This window comes from Mobula birostris, chromosome 21 (assembly GCF_030028105.1).
Source record: "Mobula birostris isolate sMobBir1 chromosome 21, sMobBir1.hap1, whole genome shotgun sequence".
NCBI classification, from domain to species: Eukaryota; Metazoa; Chordata; class Chondrichthyes; order Myliobatiformes; family Myliobatidae; genus Mobula; species Mobula birostris.
Window position 1 is genome coordinate 48,127,866 of NC_092390.1, and position 26,011 is coordinate 48,153,876.

Here is a 26,011-nt window from a genome sequence, read left to right on the forward strand (position 1 = left end):
GCAAGTTAACCTTTAAAGAATCCTATACAAAGACTCCCAAATCTTCCTGCAGCTGTTTCTTGAATTTTCACTCCACTACGCCTTTATTCCTTTTACCATAGTACACGACCATAAATCTCCCTACACCATACTCCATCTGCGACTTGTTTGCTCATTCTCCCAATCTGTCCAAGTCCTTCTAGAGATTCTCTGCTTCCTCAAAACTACCTGCCTCTCAACCTATCTTCATATTGTCTGCAAACCTGGCCACAAGGCCATCAATTCAATCATCCGAGTTATTTGACATATAATGTGAAAAGCGATCACGATACTCATCCTTGCAAAACATCACTAGTCACCGGCAAACAACCAGAATATGCCCCCTTTATTCCCACTCTTTGTCTCTTGCCAGTAGGACAATCTTCAACGAACGCTAGTATCTTTCCTGTAATGCCATAGGCTCTCATCTTGTTAAACAGACTCATTAGTGGCATCTTGCCAAAGGCCTTCTGAAAATCCAAGTAAGTATAAACTAACTCTCCTTTGTATATCCTGCCTGTATTTTCCTCAAAGGATTCCAACAGATTTGTCAGGCAAGATTTCCCCTTAAGGAAACCATGTTGACTTTAGTCTGCTTTATCATGTGCTTCCAAGTACTCCAAAATTTCATGGTTAATAATGGAGTCCAAAATCTTCCCAACCACTGCAGTGAGACTAAATTGCCTATAATTTCCTGTTGTCTGCCTCTCTCCTTTCTTAAAAAGTGGAGTGCCATTTACAATTTTCCAGTCCTCTAGAACCATTCCAGAATCCAGTGATCCTTGAAAGATCATTACTAATGCCCCCACAATCTCTTCAGCTCCCTTTCTGCAGTGAATTCCATCTGGCCCAGGTGACTTATCTACCTTCAGACCTTTCAGCTTCCCAAACACCTTCTCCTTAGTAATAGCAACTGCACTCACTTCTGCCCTCTGTCTATCTCAAATTTCTGGCATACTGCCAGTGTCTTCCACAGTAAAGACTGATGTAAAATACTTATTAAGTTCATCCATCACTTTTTTTGGCCCCCATTACTACCTCTCCACCGTCATTTAACAACGGTCCAAAATTGACTCTCACCTCTCTTTTGCTCTTCATATATCTGAGAAAAAAACTTTGGCTAGCTTACCTTCACATTTGATCTTTTCTCTCCTTATTGCATTTTTAGTTGCCTTCTTTTGATATTTGAAAGCTTCCCAATGCTCTAACTTTGCACTAGTTTCAGAATCAGAATCCGATTTTTTGCTATATTTTCTGCCCTCTCTTTTGCTTTTATGCTGTTTTTGACCTACCTTGTCAGCTATGGATGCATTATCCTCCCGTTAGAATACTTCTTCATCTTTGGGATGCATCTATCCTGTGTCTTCCGAATTGCCCACAGAAATACCGGTCATTGCTGTTCTACTGTCATGTCTGCTAGCGCCCTCTTCCAATTAATTTTGGTCAGCTCCTCTTTTTCGACTCTGTAATTTCCTTTATTCTACTCTAATACTGATACAGCTAACTTTATCTTCTCATTCTCAAACAAGCAGGGTGAATTCTATCATTGTATGATGACTGCCACCTAAGGATTTCATTATCTCAATCTCCCAAATCAAACCTGGTTCATTACACAACCAAACTAGAAATGCCTTTCCCCTAGTGGGTTCAACCAAAACCTATTCGTAAAAAGCCATCTCGTAGGCATTCTACAAATTCCCTCTCTTGTGATAAAGCAATAACCTAATTTTCCTAATCTACCTGACATTAAAATCCCCATTTCTATTGTAACATTGCCCTTTTAACATGTCCTTTTGATCTCCCATTGAAATTTGTACCGAACATCCTAGCTACTGTTCGAAGGCCTGTATATAACTCCCATCAGAGTCTTGCAGTTTCTTAAGTCTACCCACAAGGGTTCTACATCTTCTGATGCTATGTCACCTCTTCTGAAGAGTCTGATTTCATTTTTTACCAAGGGAGCCACACCACCCCTTCTGCCTACCAACCCATCCTTTCGATACAATGTGTATCCTTGGATGTTAAGCTCCCAACTATGATCTTCTTTCAGCCATGACTCAATGATGCCCAAAACATCATACCTGTAACTGCATTACAAGATCATCTACCTTATCCCAGATACTGCATGCATTCAAATATAACATCTCCAGTCCTGTATTCATCCCCTTTTTCAATTTTGCCCCATGTTACACTTTAACTCATTCCACTGATTGCAATTTTGACTTGTCATCCACCTGTCCTTCTTCAGTCTCACTACACATTGCATCTACTTGTTTTGTAGCTTCCCCATCCTCAGCCCGATCACTCTAATTCCCATACCCTTGCTAATTAAACCCTCCGCAACAGCTCTAGCAAACCTGCCCATAAGGATATAGGTTTCCCACTGGTTCAGGTGTAGGCGAAACATTTTGTACAGGTCATTCCTTCCTCAGAAGAGATATCAATGATCCAGAAATTTTAAACCCTGCCCCCTGCACCAATTCATCAGCCACACATTCATCTGCCAAATCATGCTATTTTTACCTCACTGGCATGTTGCACAGATTATTTAACTTGAAGGACCTGTTCTTCAGCCTCACTGTACAGTACCTCTTCCCCCTTTTTACCTATGTCATTGGAGCCAAAGTGCACTACAACCTCTGACTGCTCACCTTCCCTCTCGAGGATTGTCTTCAGCTGCTCCGAATCACCCTGGACCCTAGCAACTGGGAGGTAACACACCATTCTGGTATGTTTTACATGGCTGCAGAATCACCCAGTTACCCCCTAACCATAGAGTCTCCTATCACTATTGCTCTGCCTGCTTTTACCCCTTTCTGCAGAGTGTCATAGCCACTCAATGTGTCACTGGCTTGCCTGCTGCTGCTGTGCCTTCATATGTCATCAACCCAGCAGTGCCCAAAGGGTTAAAATTAAAACTGCCAAACAACCCTAGCATCATGTTACTGTATATATCGTCGCACTCATTATATTGCTAAGTACTAAAAAGTCAATTTGGTCCAGACTTCTTAACAAAAACAGATTATAGTCATATTATTCTGGCATCATGCAACTATCAAAATAATACAGTGAACTAAATGGACTTGTCATTCAACAATTACTGTACTGCCTTTTCATATCTTTGTATGACTACTTAGTATTGCTCAAAAAATTGCTCATTGCTAACAGTCTTAATTTACCTATGCAACATTTGCAGTATTCTGTCTTTCTTCCATTTTTCTAATGAGAGACAGCAAGATTTCATGCATTGCTTATTGTAAAAGGACGTGCTGCTTGTTGCCAAGCAATCTACAAGTTGAAGTAAGGACCATCTATGTACAATTCTAAAGACATATGATATATTTGCTGTTTCAAATAGGTCTAAAAAAACCCAAAGCAACTAATTCAAAACAAAAGGAAAATTTCCCAGGAATATTTATCCTTCAATTAATCTCCTAGTTAATTGCTGCTGGTGGGAAGTTGTTGCACCTACCAATAAAATAATTTTCTACATTAAAACATGTGACTGGATGGTGAAATAAAAATAAAAAATTATTTCACTGGCTGTAAAGCACTTAGGACAGTGTCAAGATCGTAAGACAGAAAAGTTTTTGGAGGGAGCTCCAAAGTTTAGAGGCTTCACAATTAAGAAGTTACCACAATTGAGATCAGGTCAGCTCAAGGTAACAAAATTAGAAAATTTAAATTACATTCAAACAGATGCAACAAGTATGAGAATCCCTAGAAAAATTACTTTACAAGAATCGAGAAGGTCAAGCAGTAGATCAGCACAGAAAGATAATTGCTTTTCAGGACTGGAGTTTCAATTAGGCCACGGAGAACACAGTTTTGTTACTGAGCAAGGTCCTCAGTAATATACTTCTAACGCATGTTCAATAGTAGCAAAGATATGCATCCTTCATCAGCAGATGAGCCAAGGCAGGGTGGAGCTAAATTGCCAGAAGCTCATCTTTGGGTTGAAACTGATACAGAGATTATTCAGTCTCATACACTTGCCAGAGAGAGATATAACCCATGAAGGCAATTTGCAGTACAATCTAAAGACAATGACTTTGGACTTATCAATATTTAGCTGATGGAAATTTCTACATACTCAATAAGTCCTTGAGGTTAGCTAATTAGCCAGTGGAGGTGTTCCGAGTGGTGGTAGTGTAGAGCTGGGTTTCATCAAAAGTGTAGAAACTGCTTTTTGTGATTTCCGATAATGTTATTAAGAGGCAGCACACCAGTTTAAAAACTAGAGAGTACAAGATTAGCTTTCTGAATTGAACAAGTATTAATAGTGAGAGGTGAGGTAAATCATTTCTTCTGACTAGATTATTAATGGGAAAAGTACTATACCAACAATTGGAATACAGAAAGAAAAAACATTGGATAAATATGATCAACCATATCAAAGGTAACAGAAAGCTTAAAAAGAGATGTAGAATATGTTTTTGTGTATTGTTATCTACATCTCCTGACATTTAAAAATTACACGGTTTGTAACAAAAATTGGAAAGAACCTTTGGTAATGGGCAGAAAACTGGCTGGAGGAATTCAGACACAGGAGATGTAGATGCACAAATCCGCGTGAGGATATGGCATAAATGTTACCAACCACCTAGAGTAAAACTGACTTTCATTACCATTTTTTTTTTGGTGAAATAACACTCCAGCAATGAGTTCAGAAATCTAATTTTCAGAAAGTATTCATGGATATTTTGTTGACCAGACTGAAAGGACAGTTAACACAGAAATTCACAATTCCACACACCTCCAGTGTAAGACCATAACTTATAGCAGCAGAATTCGGACATTTGGCCTATCCAGTCTACTCTGCCATTTCATCACGGCTGATCCAATTTTTCTCTCAGCCCCAATCTCCTGCCTTTTCCCCATATCCCTTCATGCCCTGACCAATCAAAAATCTATCAATCTCTGCCTTAAATATACGTTTGTACATGTACACTTGGCCTCCACAGCTGCACTCTCTGGTTAAAGAAATTCGTCCTCATCTCCATTCTAAAAGGATGCCCATCTAATCTGATTCTGTGTGCTCTGGTCTTAGATTCACCCACCATAGGAAACATCCGTTCCACATGCACTCTATCAAGGCCTTTCTCCATACTATAGGTTTCAATGAGGTCACCCATCATTCCTGTGAATTCTACTGAATACAGGCCCAGAGCCATCAAATGTTCTTCATTTCACGAGCCAGTCAATCCTGAAATCATTTTCGTAAACCTCTTTTGAAACCCCTCCAGTTTCAGCACATCCTTTCTAAGGGGCACAAAACTGCTCATAATACTCCAAGTGAGGCCTCAGCAGTGCTTTGTTAAGTTTGAACATTGTATCTTTCCTGTTATATTCTAGTCTTCTTGAAATGAATGCTAACATTGCATTTGCCTTCTTCACCACAGACTCAACCTGCAAATTAATCTTCAGGGAATCCTGCACAAGGACTCCCAAGTCTATTTGCACCTCAGATTTTTGCATTTTCTCCCCCTTTAAAAAATAATCAATCCTTTCATTTCTTTTACCAAAGTGCATGACCATTTACTTCGTGACAAACTATTCCATCTGCCAATTCTTTGCACATTCTCCTAACCTATCCTTCTGTAGCCAATCTACTTCCTTAAAACTACCTGCCCTTCCACCTATCTTTGTATCATCTGCAAACTTTGCAGAAAAGCCATCATCCAAATCATTGACATATAACGTAAAAACAATTGGCCCCAACATAGACCCCTGTGGAATACCACTAGTCATCAGCAGACAGTCAGAAAAGGGTCCCTTTATTCCCACTCTTTACCTCCTGCCAATCAGCCAATTTTTTTTTATCCATAATAGAATCTTTTCTGTAATATCATGAGCTGGTAGCATATTAAGCAGCCTCATGTGTGGCATCTTGTCAAAGGTCTTCTGAAAATCCAAGTATATTACATGAAACTATTCTCCTTTGTCTATCCTGCTTGTTATTTCTTCAAAGGATTCCAACAGATTTGTCAGGCAAGATCTTCCTTTGAGGAAACCACGATGACCACAGCCAATTTTTCAGCTCTCAAAATAACTTGTTTATATCTATCCTCCCTGCAAAATATTTAGTTACATGTGCACCTTAATAGCACATTCTAATTCTACCACTCACCTAAACTAGAAACAATTCACCTAACTAGCTCATCCTTGGTGTGTTAGAGGAACAACCAAAATTACAGGAAGAACATGCAAACTCTACACACTCATTACTAGATATCAGAATTAAACTTGGATCTCTGAAGCTGTGGAATGCTGCACTACCTGCATCGTGTCCCTGCTCCCCCCCCCCCACCCCAGAGGTCATATTGCCAAGAATATTTTCTTTAATTAATTTCATATATTTAAGAAATTTACCATTATATAACAGACAGAAACTTAAACTCATCATAGTTCATCTTAGTCCCATTTACACAATGTATTCATTCATTGTATATCTGACCAAAAAGCATTGGAATGCATATTACACTGCATTCACCAATTTATCCATTTGTACAGTAAAGATCAATTTATATAACACAGAGAAATAAACTGAATTTCCTCTAATCTCCATGCACATACTGGAAATGAAAATTTTACACAATTTCAAATAATTCATGAGTAACATGAACTAATCCCCATGTTCCTTGTTATAATTTCTGTTACTTACATTAATGCTCTTGTTATAAACAAAATATTATTATGCCCCTGGCAACCTATGTATTTAGTATTTTGTTCCAACAAATTTGCATATTTCATAATGTAAGGCAACAGTTTCAAACAAAACTTTAAAAATATTGTTTTGAATAATGTAATGAAACTGGACAGAACTAGATTAGAGCTACTAATTCTGGATATCACACAAGAGGATAGGACTGGACCTAGAATTGAGATTTTTGATTGGAGAAAGGCTAACCTTGAGGAGATGCGAAAGGATTTAGAAGGAGTAGATTGGGACAATTTGTTTTATGGGACGGATGTAATAGAGAAATGGAGGTCATTTAAAGGTGAAATTTTGAGGGTTCAGAATCAGTTTCTGTTAGGTTGAAAGGAAAGGTTAAAAGTTTGAGAGAGCCATGGTTTTCAAGAGATACTGGAAACTTGGTTCGGAAAAAGAGAGGGATCTTCAATAAATATAGGCAGCTTGGAGCTAATGAGGTACTCGAGGAATATAAAGAATGTAAAAAGAATCTTAAGAAAGAAATTAGAAAAGCTAAAAGAAAATATGAGGCTGCTTTGGCAAGTAAGGTGAAAATAAATCCAAAGGGTTTCTAAAGTTATGTTAGTGGCAAAAGGATAATGAGGGATAAAATTGGTCCCTTGGAGAATCAGAGTGGACGGCTATGTGCGGAGCCAAAAGAGATGGGGGAGATTTTGAACAGTTTCTTTTCTTCGGTATTCACTAAGGAGAAGGATATTGAATTGTGTAAGGTAAAGGAAACAAGAAGGGTATTTATGGAAAGTATGACAATTAAAGAAGAGGAAGTATTGGCGCTTTTAAGGAATATAAAAGTGGATAAGTCTCCGGATCCAGATAAGATATTCCCTAGGACTTTGAGGGAAGTTAGTGTAGAAATAGCAGGGGCTCTGACAGAAATATTTCAAATGTCATCAGAAACGGGGATGGTGCCAGAGGATTGGCGTATTGCTCATGTGGTTCCGTTGTTTAAAAAGGGTTCTAAGAGTAAACCTAGCAATTATCGGCCTGTGAGTTTGACGTCAGTGGTGGGTAAATTGATGGAAAGTATTCTTAGAGATGGTATGTATAATTATCTGGATAGACAGGGTCTGATTAGGAACAGTCAACATGGATTTGTGCGTGGAAGGTCCTGTTTGATAAATCCTATTGAATTTTTTGATGAGGTTACTAAGAAAGTTGACGAGGGTAAAGCGGTGGATGTTGTCTATGTGGACTTCAGTAAGGCCTTTGACGAGGTTCCACATGGAAGGTTAGTTAGGAAGGGTCAATCGTTAGGCATTAATATGGAAGTAGTAAAATGGATTCAGCAGTGGCTAGATGGGAGATGCCAGAGAGTAGTGGTGGATAACTGTGTGTCAGATTGGAGGACGGTGTGTAGTGGTGTGCCTCAGGGATCTGTACTGGGTTCAATGTTGTTTGTCATATATATTAATGATCTGGACGATGGGGTGGTAAATTGGATTAGTAAATATGCAGATGATACTAAGATAGGTAGTGTTGTGGATGATAAGATAGGTTTTCAAAGCTTGCAGAGAGAGTGGGGAAGATTCAAACAAGAGGACATCAGTTGAGAGTTAAAGGACAAAAGTTTAGGGGTAACATGAGGGGGAACTTCTTTACTCAGAGAGTGGTAGCTGTGTGGAACAAGCTTCCAGCAGAAGTGGTTGAGGCAGGTACGATGTTGTCGTTTAAAGTTAAATTGGATAGCTATCTGGACAGGAAAGGAATGGAGGGTTATGAGCTGAGTGCAGGTCGGTGGGACTAGGTGAGAGTAAGAGTTCGGCACAGACTAGAAGGGCCGAGATGGCCTGTTTCCGTGCTGTAATGGTTATATGGTTATAAGAGGAAAATGTCAAGATCTTGAATGGGCTGCAGACTAGTATTAGAATTATAGCCAAATTTCCACAGGAAATTTTATGGAAACTGGGATTATTTTGTCCAAGTACAGTTTAAGTAAGAAGTAATGCATGAGAAGCCTTAAGAATTATGAACATTTTGGTATATATTAGGAAACTGTTTCTACTAGTAGAAGGTTTAATGAGCAGAAAACAGATTTATGTTTTAAAGGCATAAGAGGTGGAAATAATAGGGAAAAAAGTCTATGCACTCAATTATTATAATTCAGAGTCCACTACTGAAAGAATGTATGGCAATGATGACAAAATCAAGCAAAGTAATGTAGTGTAGACTGAATAGCCTTTTCTCATAGTCCATCATGTGAATTATCCCATCATTATTTCTATTGTAAAATGTAGTAGGGTGTTTTCAATACTTTAAACAAATTGATATTAGGTCAATTTAATAACCAATATGGATTTTGACCTTAAATACCATGAATATTTTTCCTGTCATTCTTTAATGAATTTAAAGCAATCACTGTTTCTGGTATTCCTGTAAATTTAGGCATTAAGACCTTGTGAACTTCAAAAGCGGAACTACTTGTCAGAAACAAAATTAGCATTATCGTCAGTTTGCAAAGCACCCAGGACTGAAATTATAAAGTTAGTTCACAAATAAATACTTCAAAAAATTCTATATACTGATATGCATATAGTACATCATCTACATCTCATAAGATATGGCCATAGTACTTAGGAGTTATTAAGCATGTTTTGATTTGGCTGTCCACATCTTATTTTTCACCCCTCACTTTACTCTCCATAAACTTAATCTCTTCATTATCCATGTGTGCCCTTTCTCCATCTTGGTCATTTATCACTCCTACTCACTGCTACCCATTTCCCCACCCCACCCCACCCCACCCTCAAGTACATCAGTGTCCCTATTTTACTTTTCATCTTGTATTAAAATTCCCACATGTTCACGGTCATTTCCATCCTACTGCTTCCTCCAGCTCATTAGCATATTCCGTACTGCACATCTATTTTCAGTGCATCATCATCAAAGCCACACCTTCAACTGACTCAACCCTGAACTGTGGAATCTTTTCTTCAAGTCTCTCTATAATATCTCTGTCACCTACTCTGAGATACTTTAGAAACAAATGTTTCTCTGACAAAACTTGTTTCTATGACAAATCTGTTGACTACCCATCACAACATCTTCTTTTCAAACCTGTGTCAAATTTTGTTTTAATAATTAATATGGATTTTTTACTAAATTAATGATGCAATGTAAAAGTGTAACAAATAGATGAGATTATTAGCCAAATTTTGTGATCCAAACTGAAAATTCAGATGCCACTTTAAGAGGAAGATTAATGCACACATGCACAAAGCTGTCATCAAAAGTAAACATTTAAATATTTATAAAGCAACGTTGAGCACATTGAGAAGAAATCAGGTCAACACTATTAGCAGTCAGTGCAGACATTTCAGGGCGAATCATATTTAATCAATTTAAAAATTGATGTAATAACAAATAAGTTAATGAGGAATAGTAATTAACATTACATATATGATCTCATAAAGCTCAAGATTTGATAAAACGTCAAGCATTGTCCTTGTTAGCAAAATCAAAACCCTTGGTACAAAACAGGTTTTTTAACAATATCAACTAAGGGTCAAAAATGGCATCCCGGTGCATTTCTTCCCCTGCCGGAGAGTGATGTATCCAGTGCTCATTCTTTCAAATGCTTACAGTTGAAGTCAGAAGTTTACATACACCTTAGCCAAATACATTTAACCTCGTCTTTCACAATTCCTGACATTTAATCCTAGAAAACGTTCCCTGTCTTAGGTCAGTTAGGGTCACTATTTTAAGAACGTGAAATGTCAGAATAATAGTAGAGAGGATAATTTATTTCAGCTTTTATTTCTTTCATCATTTTCCCAGTGGGTCAGAAGTTTACATACACTTTGTTAGTATTTGGTCGCATTGCCTTTAAATTGTTTAATTTGGGTCAAACATTTTGGGTAGCCTTCTACAAGCTTCTCACAGTAAGTTGCTGGAATTTTGTTCCATTCCTCCAGACAGAACTGGTGAAACTCAGTCAGGTTTGTAGGCCTCCATACTCGCACATGCTTTTTCAGTTCTGCCCACAAACTTTCTATCAGATTGAGGTCAGAAAATGATGTCAAGTCTGGTTCATCCTTGGGAGCAATTTCCAAACGCCTGAAGCTAACACGTTCATCTGTACAAACAATAGTACCTAGTGTAAACACCATAAGACCACGCAGTCGTCATACCGTTCAGGAAGGAGACACATTCTGTCTCCTAGAGATGAACGTGCTTTGGCACGAAAAGTGCAAATCAATCCCAGAACAACAGCTAAGGACCTTGTGAAGATGCTGGAGGAAACAGGTAGACAGTACCTATATCCACAGTAAAACGAGCCCTATAATCGACATAACCTGAAAGGCTGCTCAGCAAGGAAGAAGCCACTGCTCCAAAACCGCCATAAAAAAGCCAGACTACAATTTGCAAGTGTACATGGGGACAAAGATCTTACTTTTGGAGAAATGTCCTCTGGTCTGATGAAACAAAAATTGTACTGTTTGGCCATAATGACCATCATTATGTTTGGAGGAAAAAGGGTGAGGCTTGCAAGCCAAAGAACACCATCCCAACTGTGAAGCATGGGGGTGGCAGCATCATGTTGTGGGGGTGCTTTGCTGCAGGAAGGACTGGTGCACTTCACAAAATAGATGGCATAATGAGGAAGGAAAATTATGTGGATATATTCAATCAACATCTCAAGACATCAGCCAGGAAGTTAAAACTCAGTCGCAAATGGGTCTTCCAAATGGACAATGACCCCAAGCATACTTCCAAAGTTGTGGCAAAATTGCTTAAGGACAACAAAGTCAAGGTATTGGAGTGGCCATCACAAAGCTCTGACCTCAATCTGATAGAAAGTTTGTGGGCAGAACTGAAAAAGCATGTGCAAACAAGGAGGCCTACAAACCTGACTCAGTTACACCAGTTCTGTCTGGAGAAATGGAACAAAATTCCGGCAACTTATTGTGAGAAGCTTGTGGAAGGATACCCAAAACATTTGACCCAAGTTAAACAATTTAAAGGCAATGCTACCAAATACTAACAAAGTGTATGTAAACTTCTGACCCACTGGGAAAATGATGAAAGAAATAAAAGCTGAAATAAATTATCCTCTCTACTATTATTCTGACATTTCACATTCTTAAAATCATGCTAACTGACCTAAGACAGGGAATATTTTCTAGGATTAAATGTCAGGAATTGTGAAAAACTGAGTTTAAATGTTTTGCCTAAAGTGTATGTAAACTTCTGACTTCAACTGTATATATATGAAGAACACTGGTGTTTTAAAATGTGAAAGGGTAGAAATATATGAGGATATATTAGACTACAAGGTACTACACAGGCTTGGCACATGTAAAGCTGATGACAATGGTTTTCAACAGGAAGTACTGTATATGGACAGGCAATATTATTTAAATGGTAAATTCAAGAACTGAGAAACCTGGGACATCTGTGCATGAATCTTGAAAAGTAGTAGAGAGATTAATAAATCAGTTTGGATTTGGGGCTTTATAAACAGAGACACCAAGTATTAAAACCTAGAAATTGATCCCATCTTATTTTAACCACAACTTCACCTAAAGCTTTCACACGTTAGAAAGAATGAAAATAAAAATAGTATAGCAGTTTGTGTGAAATACTTATGTCAAAATGTATTATTTGCTTGATTCAAGTAGAAGACAAGAGTTGATAATTTTTCCAAAGTTTCCCAAGTTATGAGCTACATTACATTCATACATACAGTACCTCATTATAATCCTGTAAACGTTGCAGTGTTAGGGACATTGTTATTCATGTCTTTCTTTCTCCACAGCTGTGATTTATTAAAATCACCTGTGAATGATGGAATCAGTTATTCCCATTCAACTGTAACCAGTTGCAGTATAACAAGAGGATGGTCTCCATTTCAGCGCATTACAAAGGCATCTTAATACCTAGAATGGTTCAACTTGAAAGACATTATGTCAGTAGAAAATGTGAACTTGAATACATAGATTTCTAGAACTCATATGGATAATATACAAGGCAACCTTGAAATTACAAAACAATAACAATAATTTTATGGAAAACAGCTGGTCAAGAAATCACAGCCAAACTAAAACTTTATGACACAGCTTCCAGCTAGATGCAAATTAACTTAAATATATTTTAAAATAATGCTACTGTGTGAACCAAACCCCAGAAGTGGTAATATGGTGCACTGAATTATGAATTTGTCAAGGTTTATTATTCAATATATTGAATATTCCAACAAAACTTCAAAGGCCAAAAATATTAATCATGTTTTACTTTACAAAGACACTGGCTGAACCGAGAGTTCCAAATTTTGTTTTGTCTAGCATCTTCAACATTCCCATTCTGAAAATTCCTTTGGTTTTACAGGTTCAAAACTTCCAAGAAATACACAGAGGCTAACTTTTGCAATGACAGATCAAGAGGATTTTAATAGAGGAAAAGTTAATAAATTCTTATTTATCATGCCTTTCTAGGGGATCATGAAGCATAAAACCCAGGAGCTTTTGACGTCACACTGTTCACCATTAGAACATAGAACAGTACAGTACAGGTCCTTCAGTCCACGATGCTGTGCCAACCTTTGAATCTACTCTGAGATCAATCTTCACATAGGCACATGGATGAAAGAAAAATGGAGGGCTGATTACCTTAAATGTCTCTAATGTATTTGCCTCTACCATCACCCCTGACAGCACATTCCATACGCCCACCACTCTGTACAAAGAAAGCCTACATCTGGCAACCCCTTTACTTCCCGCCAAATCACCATTAAAATTATGACCTATCTTATTACCCACTGCCTTGGGAAAAAAGTCTCTGGTTGACCACTCTATCTATACCATTCAGCTTATAAACCATACCACTACCAAGTCACCTCTCATCTTCCTTCACTTGAAAGAGAAAAGCCCTAGTTCATTCATTCTCATACGACATGGTCTTAATTCAGGGAGCACTCTGGTAAATCTCCTCTGCAACTTCTCTAAAGAAGAACTGAGCATAATATTCCGAGTGTGATCTAACCAGTTTTATAGAGCTGCAATATTACCTTGAACTCAATCCTCCAATTAATGAAGGCCAACTCACCATATACCTTCTTAACCACTCTTTCAAACTGCAAGGCAACTTTGAGGGATAGATGGACACGTACCCCAAGATCGCTGGTGCTCTACACTGCTAAGAGTTCTGCCATTAACCCTGTGCTCTGCCTTAATGTTCAACTTTCCAAAGTGTATCACTCTCATTTTCTCGAATTAAATGCTATCTGCCACTTCTCAACCCAGAGGTGAATCCTATCAATATGCCATTGTAACTTACAACAACCTTCTACTCTATCCACAAAACCACCAACCTTGTGTCATCTGCAAACCTACTAACCCACCCTTTCATTTCCTCGTCCAAGTGATTTATAATGATCACAAAGAACAGGAGTCACAGAACAGATCTCTCAGAACACCATTGGTCACCAACCTGCAGACAGAACATTCTCCATCTACAACCATACCCTGCCATTTATGGCCAAGACAATTCTGAATCTAAGCCATCAGTTTTGCTTGAGCCTATTCCTCCTGACTTTCTGAATGAGGTACCTTGTCAAATACCTTACTAAAATCCATATCCACAGCTGAACCTTCATCAGCTTGTTTTGACACTTCTTCAATGAATTCAATCACACTCATGAGGCACGGCCTGGATCTCACAAAAGCTTGCTGACTATCTCAATTCAGACTATTTGGCTTCTCCAAATAATTGCAAATCCTATCAGTAAAAATCCTCTAATAGTTGGCCCACCACGGAAGACCCACTAGTCTATAATTCCCAGGATAATCACCATTAACTTTCCTGAAAGTTAGGGCACTTCTGGTCAAAATTTCTGTTACTGTGAATAGCTAAACGAGTAAAAGATGACCTGATTTTTAAAAGGCATGAAGTTAAAGATGACAAATTTCTTTAATATTTTAAGCAAGATTACATTTTTATTTCCATCTTTTACAGTTTCAAAATAACAAAAAAAATAAAAGGGCCCAAAGCAAAAGTTTGGGCACCCTGCATGGTCAGTACTTAGTAACACCCCTTTGGCAAGTATCACAGCTTGTAAGTGCTTTCTGTAGCCAGCTAAGAGTCTTTCAATTCTTGTTTGGTGGATTTTCGCTCATTCTTCCTTGCAAAAGGCTTCTAGTTCTGTGAGACTCTTGGGCCATCTTGCATGCACTGCTCTTTTGAGGTCTATCCACATATTTTCCATTATTTTTAGGTCGGGGGACTGTGAGCACTATGGCAAAAACTTCAGCTTGTGTCTCTTGACGTAGTCCATTGTGGATTTTGAGGTGTGTTTAGGATCATTATTCTGTTGTAGAAGCCGTCCTCTTTTATTCTTCAGTTTTTTTTTCCCACAGACAGTGTGATGTTTGCTGCCAGGATTTGCTGGTATTTAATTGAATTCATTCTTCCCTCTACCAGTAAAATGTTCCCTGTGCCACTGGCTGCAACACAAGCCCAAAGCATGATCGATCCACCCCCGTGCTTAACAGTTGGAGAGGTGTTCTTTTCATGAAATTCTGCACCCTTTTTTCTCCAAACATACCTTTGCTCATTACGGCCAAAAAGTTCTATTTTAACTTCATCAGTCCACAGGACTTGTTTCCAAAATGCATCAGGCTTGTTTAGATGTTCCTTTGCAAACTTCTGAAGTTGAATTTTGTGGTGAGGACACAGGAAAGGTTTTCTTCTGATGACTCTTCCATGAAGGTCATATTTGTGCAGGTGTCGCTGCACAGTAGGACAGTGCACCACCACTCCAGAGTCTGCTAAATCTTCCTGAAGGTCTTTTGCAGTCAAACGGGGGTTTTGATTTGCCTTTCTAGCAATCCTACAAGCAGTTCTCTCGGAAAGTTTTCTTGGTCTTCCAGACCTCAACTTGAGCTCCATCGTTCGTGTGAACTGCCATTTCTTAAACACATACGAACTGAGGAAACGGCTACCTGAAAACACTTTGCTATCTTCTAATAGCCTTCTCCTGCTTTGTGGGCAACATTTATTTTAATTTTCAGAGTGCTTGGCAGCTGCTTAGAGGAGCCCATGGCTGCTGATTGTTGGGTCAAGGTTTGAGGAGTCAGGATATTGAAAAAGCTTTGAAATTTGCATCACCTGACCTTTCATAACGATGACTGTGAACAAGCCATAGCCCTAACAAGCTAGTTAAGGTCTGAGACCTTGGTAAAAGTTATCTGAGAGTTCAAATCTCTTGGGGTGCCCAAACTTTTGCATGGTGCTCCTTTCCTTTTTTTCAATCTAACATTGTACAAAACAAAAATAGTACACTAAACACATCAAAGTTGCTGGTGAACGCAGCAGGCCAGGCAGCATCTCTAGGAAGAGGTACAGTCGACGTATCAGGCCAAGACCCTTCGTCAGGACTAACTGAAGAAAGAGCTAGTAAGAGATTTAAAAGTGGGAGGGGGAGGGGGAGATCCAAAATGATAGGAGAAGACAGGAGGGGGAAGGATGGAGCCAAGAGCTGGACAGGTGATTGGCAAAAAGGATATGAGAGGATCATGGGACAGGAGGTCCGGGGAGAAAGACGGGGGGGGGGTAACCAGAGGATGGGCAAGGGGTATAGTCAGAGGGACAGAGGGAGAAAAAGGAGAGAGAGAGAAAGAATGTGTGTAAAAAAATAAATAACGGATGGGGTACGAGGGGGAGGTGGGGCATTAGCGGAAGTTAGAGATGTCAATGTTCATGCCATCAGGTTGGAGGCTACCCAGACGGAATATAAGGTGTTGTTCCTCCAACCTGAGTGTGGCTTCCATCTTTACAGTAGAGGAGGCCGTGGATAGACATGTCAGAATGGGAATGGGATGTGGAATTAAAATGTGTGGCCACTGGGAGATCCTGCTTTCTCTGGCGGACAGAGCGTAGGTGTTCAGCAAAGCGGTCTCCCAGTCTGCGTCAGGGTCTCGCCAATATATAGAAGGCCACATCGCGAGCACCAGACGCAGTATATCACCCCAGCCGACTCACAGGTGAAGTGTCACCTCACCTGGAAGGGCTGTCTGGGGCCCTGAATGGTGGTAAAGGAGGAAGTGTAAGGGCATGTGTAGCACTTGTTCCGCTTACAAGGATAAGTGCCAGGAGGGAGATCAGTGGGGAGGGATGGGGGGGACGAATGGACAAGGGAGTCGCGTAGGGAGCAATCCCTGCGGAAAGCAGAGAGAGGCGGGGAGGGAAAGATGTGCTTAGTGGTGGGATCCCATTGGAGGTGGCGGAAGTTACTGAGAATAATATGTTGGACCCGGAGGCTGGTGAGGTGGTAGGTGAGGACCAGGGGAACCCTATTCCTAGTGGGGTGGCAGGAAGATGGAGTGCGAGCAGATATGCGTGAAATGGGGGAGATGCGTTTGAGAGCAGAGTTGATAGTGGAGGAAGGGAAGTCCCTTTTTTTAAAAAAGGAGGACATCTCCCTCATCCTGGAATGAAAAGCCTCATCCTGAGAGCAGATACGGCGGAGACAGAGGAATTGCGAGAAGGGGATGGCATTTTTGCAAGAGACAGGGTGAGAAGAGGAATAGTCCAGATAGCTGTGAGAGTCAGTAGGCTTATAGTAGACATCAGTGGATAAGCTGTCTCCAGAGACAGAGACAGAAAGATCTAGAAAGGGGAGGGAGGTGTCAGAAATGGACCAGGTAAACTTGAGGGCAGGGTGAAAGTTGGAGGCCAAGGTAATAAAGTCAACGAGCTCAGCATGCGTGCAGGAAGCAGCGCCAATGCAGTCATCGATGTAGCGAAGGAAAAGTGGGGGACAGATACCAGAATAGGCACGGAACATAGATTGTTCCACAAAGCCAACAAAAAGGCAGGCATAGCTAGGACCCATACGGGTGCCCAAACTTTTGCATGCCACTGTATACCACCTCCAATCTTCTAGTATTACAGTCTGTGGCTAATGAGGATACAAAGATCATTGCCAATCTCTGACCTCAATTCCCATAGTAACAAGTATATCCTATCCAGCCCTGTGGATTTAACTATCATAATGGTTTTCAAAAATCTTACATGTCCTCTTTCTTAACATCAACATATTCCAGCATATCAGCTTGTTTTATGCTGTTCTCACATTCGTAAAGGTCCCTCTCACTGCTGCATACTGAAGCAAAGTATTCATTAAGAAGGTCCCCAACTTCATCCAATTCTAGGAACACGTTTCCTCTTTTATCTCAAATTGGACCTACCCACATTCTAGTCATCTTTCTGTTCATGTACATGTAGAGGGCCTTGGGGTTTCCTTCATTTTCTTCAATAAGCCCTTCTCATGTCCCCTTCCAGTTCTCATAAGCCCCTTGTTAAGCTTCTTCCTGGCTACCTTGTAACTCTCTCGAGCTCAGAATGATCTGTGCTCCCTAAACCTCAAGTATGCATTTCTCTTCCTCTTGGCAAGATGTTTCACATCTTTTGTCAACCATGGTTCCTTCACCCCACCACCCTCTCCCAGCCCCAATAAGGCACACCTACCCACAACGCCAGACAAGTGCTCCCTAAACCAGGGGTCCCCAACCTTTTGCACACCGCGGACCGGTTTAATATTGACGATATTCTTGAGGGACTGGCTGACGGGGTGTGGGGGGGTGTTCAAGTTCAACAGTGTGTGACAGGGAACGAGGAAAGGTACAGCTGACTCATGTCATTTCATATCGCCAAATCATATCGTTTCCACGCAGCCCGGTAGCACATGCTCGCGGCCTGGTGCTTGAGGACCACTGCCCTAAACAATCTCCACATTTCCCTTGTGCATTTCCAGTATATCTTTTCTCAATTTATGCTCCCAAGTTCCTGACTAATAGCATCATAATTTGCCTTCTCCCCATTAAATACTTTCCCATACTGTCTATCCCATCCCTTTCTCAGGCTATGCTAGAGGTCAGAAAGTTGTGATCACTGTTCCAAATGCTCACCCACTGAGAGATCTGTCATCTAACCAAGTTCATTACCAAGTATCAGATCTAGTATGGCCACACCTGTAGTTGGCTTGTCTACATATTATGACCCCATGAACCTTTCTTCCCAGATCTCAACTAAACACTTTTAAGCACTGAGGGCTGCAGAAAAAAAAACAAAATACCTAACTTCAGGATAAGTGCACAAAATCAAATGTAGTTATTGCATGTTTAATTTTAACCAGAAATTATCCAATGACTATCACTTAATATAAATTCATAAAATGTTGTAAGTATTCAGAAGCAGGCCACCTCTTGGGAAGAGATAGAGAGTAAATACTTCAAGTCAAAGATCCTACATGAAAACTGGGAAGGAAGTCCGACACTGTTCTGAAGAAGAGTCTTCAACCTAGAGCATTAGTTTTGTTTTCCTTCCCGCAGATATAGTCTAACCTTTTCTACAGATGTATCATGGACAGCATTCTAACAGGTTGCATCACCATCTCGCATGAAGGGACCACTGCACAGGATCAGAAAAGGCAGCAGTAAGTTGTAAACTGCCAGCTTCATCCTGGGTATTAGCCTGCCAGCATCGAGGACACCTTGAAAATACAAAGCCTCAAAAAAGATGGCATCTGTCATTAAGGACACCCGTCACACAGGACACACCCTCTTCTCATTGCTCCAATCAAGGTGCTGGTACAGGAGCCTGAAGACACACACTCAATGTTTCAGGAGCAGCTTCTGCCCCTCTGCCATCAGATTTCTGAATTGGTAATGAACCCATGAACACTACTTCAGTACATTTTCCTCTCGTTTTGCACTACTTACTTAATTTAATTTTCTTATTTTTATATACTTATAATTATTGTAACTTAGTTTTATTGCAACATACTGCTGCAGCAAAAGAACAAATTTCACAATCTATCCCAGTGATATTAAACCTGATTCTGATTACCAATTAAATATTTAGAGTATCTGCAGTTTTTCTTCCATTTGCACCACAGCTTAGTTTATTCACCTCTGTTCAAATGTATTTTGTCGTCTTACATTCAGATATTTTACAAATGAAAAATACCTATTGTTTTCTTTCAATGACATATATCTTCAGAGACTTAAAAAAAACAGATTATCAAATCACAAACAAGCCTCAAACACAAGAAACTGCAGATGCTAAAAACCTGCCTCCTGGGTCTGATGAAAGTCTCATTCCAAAATGTCAACAGTCGATTTCCCTCCACCGGACTTATTGACTTTTTTCAGACTCTGGAATCTAGAGACTGCACTGACTTTCATGGCTTAAAACATGTATTGTGGTGCATCTATCTTCTATAAAGCTCTGGAACATCATTATACCTTTTTGATCAATTATGTATTTCTTATAATTTCATACATCAAGATCTGCAGATAATTTTAAGATTATGTCCCTTGTTCTTGAGATCCTCCACCAGGGGAAAAGTGGTTGCGTTCTACACAACCAATTTTTAAGTACATCACAAATTCCCTTAAGAAAGTGGCGACAAGCCCAGTATAGTTGAATTTAGAGTCCCACCATGAAGTTCACGCGACAATGAAAGGTAAAGGATGAAGTGATGACAACCTGGTAGAAGGGCAAACAGAAAAAGAGAACAGTTCTGGTCTTAAATGCTATTAAGACAGCACTGAACAAGGATCTGAACTCCAAAGATCGAGAAACTAGCAGAACAGTACTTTGGGTGCAGACAAGAAATATTCAAGAGCAAAGAACACGCTGGCAGTAGTAACTCTAGCCCCATAATATAAGCTAAACATGAAACAAAGATGATGCAATAATCACTGAGGATTCAATCTTTGAATTGCATAGGATAGGGAAATCAAATTGCTAGGACACAAGAGACTGCAAGTGCTTCAATCTGAAACAACAAACTGCTGGAGAAATCCAGCAGGTCAAGAAGCATCTGCTGGGGGAAAGGAACTATCAATGTTTGGGTCAATCCCTGCATCAGGACTAAAAATTGAGAGGGAGATAGCCTGTATAAAGAGGGAAGGAGGAGTAGCAAAGTACAGCACTGGGCATAAGCACTCGAAGATTTTAACTAATCAAAGTATATCTAAAGGAGAAAATAGGAAAACTTACATTAAATGCAGTAATTAGGTTGCAAAATCTACGAGGACTTTTAAAAAGCCACAATCATAAAAGTAAACACTGGTTGTTTAGAATTACAACATATTCAATACTGAGGAACAAGGAAGTAGCAGTGACGTTAAAAACATAATTGTATTTCTCCCTATACAGAAAGATAAAAAAATGTCAAGAAAGTAAGTAGCCATTGAACACAATAAAGTAAGGAACCGAATACAATTACTATCATTTAAGAAAGTACAAAATCAGCTGATGAGCTTGAGGGGAAGAAAACTCTGGATCTGCATTCTGAAATTCAAAGAGGTGACTGCAGAGAGAGTGAAGAATTGACTGTCATTGTCCAATTTTTTTTCTAAGTTCTGCAGAGATCCCAGCAAATTGAAAAGTAGCAGCATTCGAGAACAGATGTCACCTGAACATTTGTTAACCGTTGAAAATAATAGACCACTTGAAAAAAACCTGATCCAGTTAACTCAACATGACTTTATCAAAGGGAAATAGTTTAAAATATATTTGAATTTTGAAGGATGCAACGAGCTGCATACAGTGTATAAATGGCAATCAGTAGACATTGTATTTGCATTTTCAAATGGCATCATTAGGTTTTCACAAAATTTGCATCACAAGGGCTCCTGAATTTGAGAGTATTAACTTTACATTGATACAGGATTAGCTACAAGCAGAAAACAATTTGCATGTTGTAGCTGGTGAGGTACCCTCAGTTATTTCTAACCTAGGAAATGAGACCAAGTGAACTGTGTTTGATGATATAAAATAGATGAGAAAGTAAATAGGACAATAGAAAGAGTACAGAGAGGAATAGAAAGAGTATAGAGAGGAAAAGGGTACATTTAAATACGTGAATAAAAAGATGGTTAGTGAAAGCACTTTCAGATAAAATGGTAAGTTATATTCAAGTAGGGAAAATAGAAAAGCAGAGTATTTTACAATATAATTAAATGTAGTGTTACATTAAATGCAAAACTGTGCATCTTAACTCAAGAACAGGAAACTGGGAAGACTTCAGTTTGGTTCAAGACAAAGGAAGATAAAATAAAATTTAGCCTATATTCTCCAGAGTTCATGACAACAAGATGTAATGAGTCTTTCAACATTCTGAAGGGATCTGAGGAAATAAATACTGTGTGTATATTTTTCTTGATGTGCAAGTCTAGAAACAGGGGGCATGGCCTCAGTATATGGGTATTAGCTGTTTCTGTGATCTCTTAGAGAAGTAAACCATTAGAATTATCTACTCCAAAGTGCTACAGATACTGAATCGTTCAGTATATTCATGGATAAAATGAATACATTACTAGATTGCAAGTGAAGCCAAGTAAGTAAATCCAATCAGCCACCAATCTGCAGTATGGTAATACAGATCAATCATCTCATGGCCTTGGCGTATCCTAGTTATTTTTATTGTGTGTTTAATTCACTATGGGTTAGATGGATTAAGTCAAGTGTTGAAACTTTAGAGATCAATAATACGAATAAAATGACAAGCATTTCCAACCTTTCTAAGTGGAGACCAGCATTCAATATAAGTTTTACATTAATATTGTTGATCAAAATTGCATTTCCCTAATTATATCAAGCTTTCTTCTTGAAGTGAATAAAAGCACAGTATTAAAAATATCCCAGCGAAGTCAGAGCCAAAGTAAAAGCAAAAGAGAGGGCATACAATGAAGCCAAAGCCAGTGGGAAGATAGTGAAGCTTATAAAAACTTGCAGAAGGTTATTAGGAAGGAAAAGATGAATTATGAAAGGAAGCTGGTGACTAATATCACAGAAGATACTAAAAGCTTTTTTAAGTATATAAAGGGTAAAAGACAGTCGAGGGTAGGACCAATACAAAATGACGGTGGAGATATTTTAATGAGAGACGCAGAGATAGCAGAGGAACTGAATGCGTATTTTGCATCAGTCTTCACAGTGGAAGACATCTGCAGTATACCAGACATTCAAGAGTGTCAGGGAACTGAAGTATGTGCAGTGAAAATTATGACTGAGAAGGTGTTCAGGAAGCTTAATGGTCTGAGGGTGGATAAATCTCCTGAACCTGATGGAATACACCCACAGGTTCTGCAGGAAGTAGCTGGAAAGATTGCGGAGGCATTAACAATGATCTTTCAAGAATCGACAGATTCTGGCATTGTACCAGATGACTGGAAATTTGCAAATGTTAATCTGCTATTTAAGAAGAGTGGGAGGCAGCAGAAAAGGAAACTATAAACCTGTTAGCCTGACATCAGTGGTTGGGAGGTTGTTGGAATCGATTGTTAGGGATGAGATTACAGAGTACCTGGAGGCACGTGACAAAATAGGCCAAAGCCAGCATGGTTTCCTGAAAGAAAAATCCTGCCTGACTAACCTACTGCAAATTTTTGAGGAAATTACAAGCAGGGTAGACAAAGGAGATGCAGTAGATGTGGTGTACCTGGATTTTCAGAAGGTCTTTGACAAGGTGCCGCTCATGAGACTGCTTAGCTATATAAGATCCCATGGAATTACAGGGGAAGTTAGTAGCATGGGTGGAGCATTAGCCAATCGGCAGAAGACAGAGAGTGGGAATAAAGGGTTCCTATTCTGGCTGGCTACCAGTTACCAGTGGATTTCCACAGGGGTCAGTGTTGGAACCGCTGCTTTTTACGATGTATGTCAATGATTTGGGCTATGGGATTAAATGGATTTGTGGCTAAACTTGCCAATGATACAAAGATAGGTGGAGGAGTGGGCAGTGTTGAAGAAACAGAGAGCCTGCAGAGAGAGTTAGATAGTTCAGGGGAATGGGCAATGAAGTGGCAAATGAAAAACAAAGTTGGAAAGTGTATGGTCATGCACTTTGGTGGAAGAAATAAACAGACAGACTATTATTTAGATGAGAAGAGAATTTAAAATGCAGAGGTGCAAAGGAACTTGTGAGTCCTTGTGCAGGATACCCTAAAGGTTAACCTCCAGGCTGAGTCCATGGTGAAAAGCCAAATGCAATGTTGGCATTCATTTCTAGAGGTATAGAATATAAGAGCAGGGATGTGATGTTGAGGCTTTATAAGGCACTTGTGAGACCACACTTAAGAGTACCCTGTGCAGTTTTGGGCTCCTTATTTTCGAAAGGATATACTGACATTGGCGAGGGTTCAGAGAGGATTCATGAAAATGATTCCCGGATTGAAAGGGTTACCACATAAGGAACATCTGGCAGCTCTTGGGCTGTATTCCCTGGAGTTCAGGAGAATGAGGGGGGAGATCTCATAGAAACATTCCGAATGTTAAAAGGCCTGAACAGATTAGATATGGCAAAGTTATTTCCTATGGTAAGGGGGTCCAGGACAAGAAGGCGTGACTTCAGGATTGAAGGACGTCCATTTAGAACAGAGATGTGGAGAAATTACTTTAGTCAGAGGGTGGTAAATCTGCGGAATTTGTTGCCATGAGCGGCTGTGGAGGCCAAGTCATTGGGTGTATTTAAGGCAGAGATAGAAAGGTTCTTGATTAGCCAGGGCATCAAAGGGTATGGGGAAAAGGCAGAGGAGTGGGGAATGAGTAGAAGATTTGGATCAGCCCATGACTGAATGGTGGAGCAGATATGATGGGCCGAATGGCCTACTTCTGCTCCTATCTTATCGTCTTATGATCCAAATAAATTGAAAAGGAAACTTCATTTCTAATGCCAGCAAGAATTTAACTTCGTTACAAATCTTCAATGAATTTGTACAAGCAAAATTTACATATGGATACAATGTCTCATTAGAATATACAATGAATTATGATGTAACAACAGTTAATTGATTAAAATTACATTTATTATTTCCTAGTGTTGAACTGGATTTCAAACAACAAGAGGACAAGTTTCAGCCCATTATGAGAAAACTACATTCGACTGAAGAAACTCAGGTTTCAACCCTGCCTTATTCACAAGAATTTTGTTCATCTGCCTATCAAAAGCAAAAACCTAGCAAGACTGAATCAAAAAAGCACGGGAAATGGAAACTGTGGTTTCTTTAACTAAACCCATTAAAATTTCTAAATGTTAACTCCATTCATATGAAGTGAACCCTTTTTGACTTATTTCAAAACTGAGCTGAATATTCAATTACCTGAAATTTAAAATCAGTCAATTCAAGGCAGCATTTAATTCAAGTCATGCAATATTCAAAATTTTAGTTCTAATGTCATGGATAATAGGGAAACAAAGTTTTTTTTATATTTACAGTTCACAGACAGACAGCAAAGTAACAATTCCAATCTATTAAATAATTATTATTAATCCTTTAAATGATATGATTTGGCCCGTTGATGTTCATCCGCCATATCATATTCTAGAATACCTTCTTCCATTAAATAATGCTGCAAAGAATTAGAGAAAAGCTTACTTTTACAGGGATTTCACATTTATGTTTCACTCATAAATCGTAAAGGTATAAAATTAAGATTTTCAAGCACTTTGCAACTTTGGGAGGAAAAGCACAGTTCTTTAAATAGGAATGTCCAGGCAAGCATCAACCATGTTTCTTATAAAGCTTTACAAACAAAAATATAACTTAATAAATCTGCTTATAAAAAATCACACCCAACATTAATAAGGCATAACGTTTTTCCAATTTGCTATTATGTATTCTCCTTGTAAAAAGTATTAAGTGTTCTCTTATGTATAAGTACTGATGCGTCTTTAAGCATTTCCAGTTGATAACTCTGGCACAGGATATATTTTTTCTTCACGAAGAACATCTTCATTCAATAGTAACCAAAATTTTGATTGAATAGAAATATCAACCACAGATGAATGCACTTATCGAAAGGCAAGGTGGGGGATAAACTATTAGCAAACACGATAGTGGCTTTACAAGCTGTATAAAAATTCAGTGTAGAGGATATGGATTTCTTTCCTCTTTATTATAACTACTAAATGTCACAGAGTATTAGAAAATATGAAGTGTCTTTTGTTATATGTAAACACAAGTTTTCACATAAGTATTTTGCACTACAAAAATGTTTCATTTTGTTTAACAAGCTTAAAGCATTTGAAGTTAAATATTAACATAACAAGTGTATATTTGTAAAGCAACATAAATGAATATGAAACAGTTTAACTGTAAACACAATGAAAAGAACTTTCATATTTAATGCATTATGAAATTATTTTAACATCTTTGTAAATCATAATAAATGCCATTAATTTTACATAAGCTTCAATATTGTTTTAATCAGTAAATCTAATTTAAGCAAATCTTAAAACCATAATATTTTAACAAAGGTTTTTTGCTATTA

The 26,011-nt window shown here is 38.9% G+C and overlaps 2 protein-coding genes across 4 annotated transcripts in view; one reads left to right on the forward strand and one right to left on the reverse strand.

Annotated features, from left to right (window-relative positions):
- The window catches only part of LOC140185771 (inhibitory synaptic factor 2A), a 41,517-nt gene extending 16,769 nt beyond the window's left edge, over positions 1-24,748 (forward strand). Inside the window, exon 3 of the mRNA XM_072239410.1 lies at positions 24,559-24,748. Within this exon, the coding sequence (XP_072095511.1) occupies positions 24,559-24,748 (190 nt within the window). The remainder of the gene's footprint in view (positions 1-24,558) is intronic.
- The window catches only part of dock1 (dedicator of cytokinesis 1), a 555,786-nt gene that overhangs the window by 296,400 nt on the left and 233,375 nt on the right, over positions 1-26,011 (reverse strand). The gene's annotated exons all lie outside the window — the stretch shown is intronic.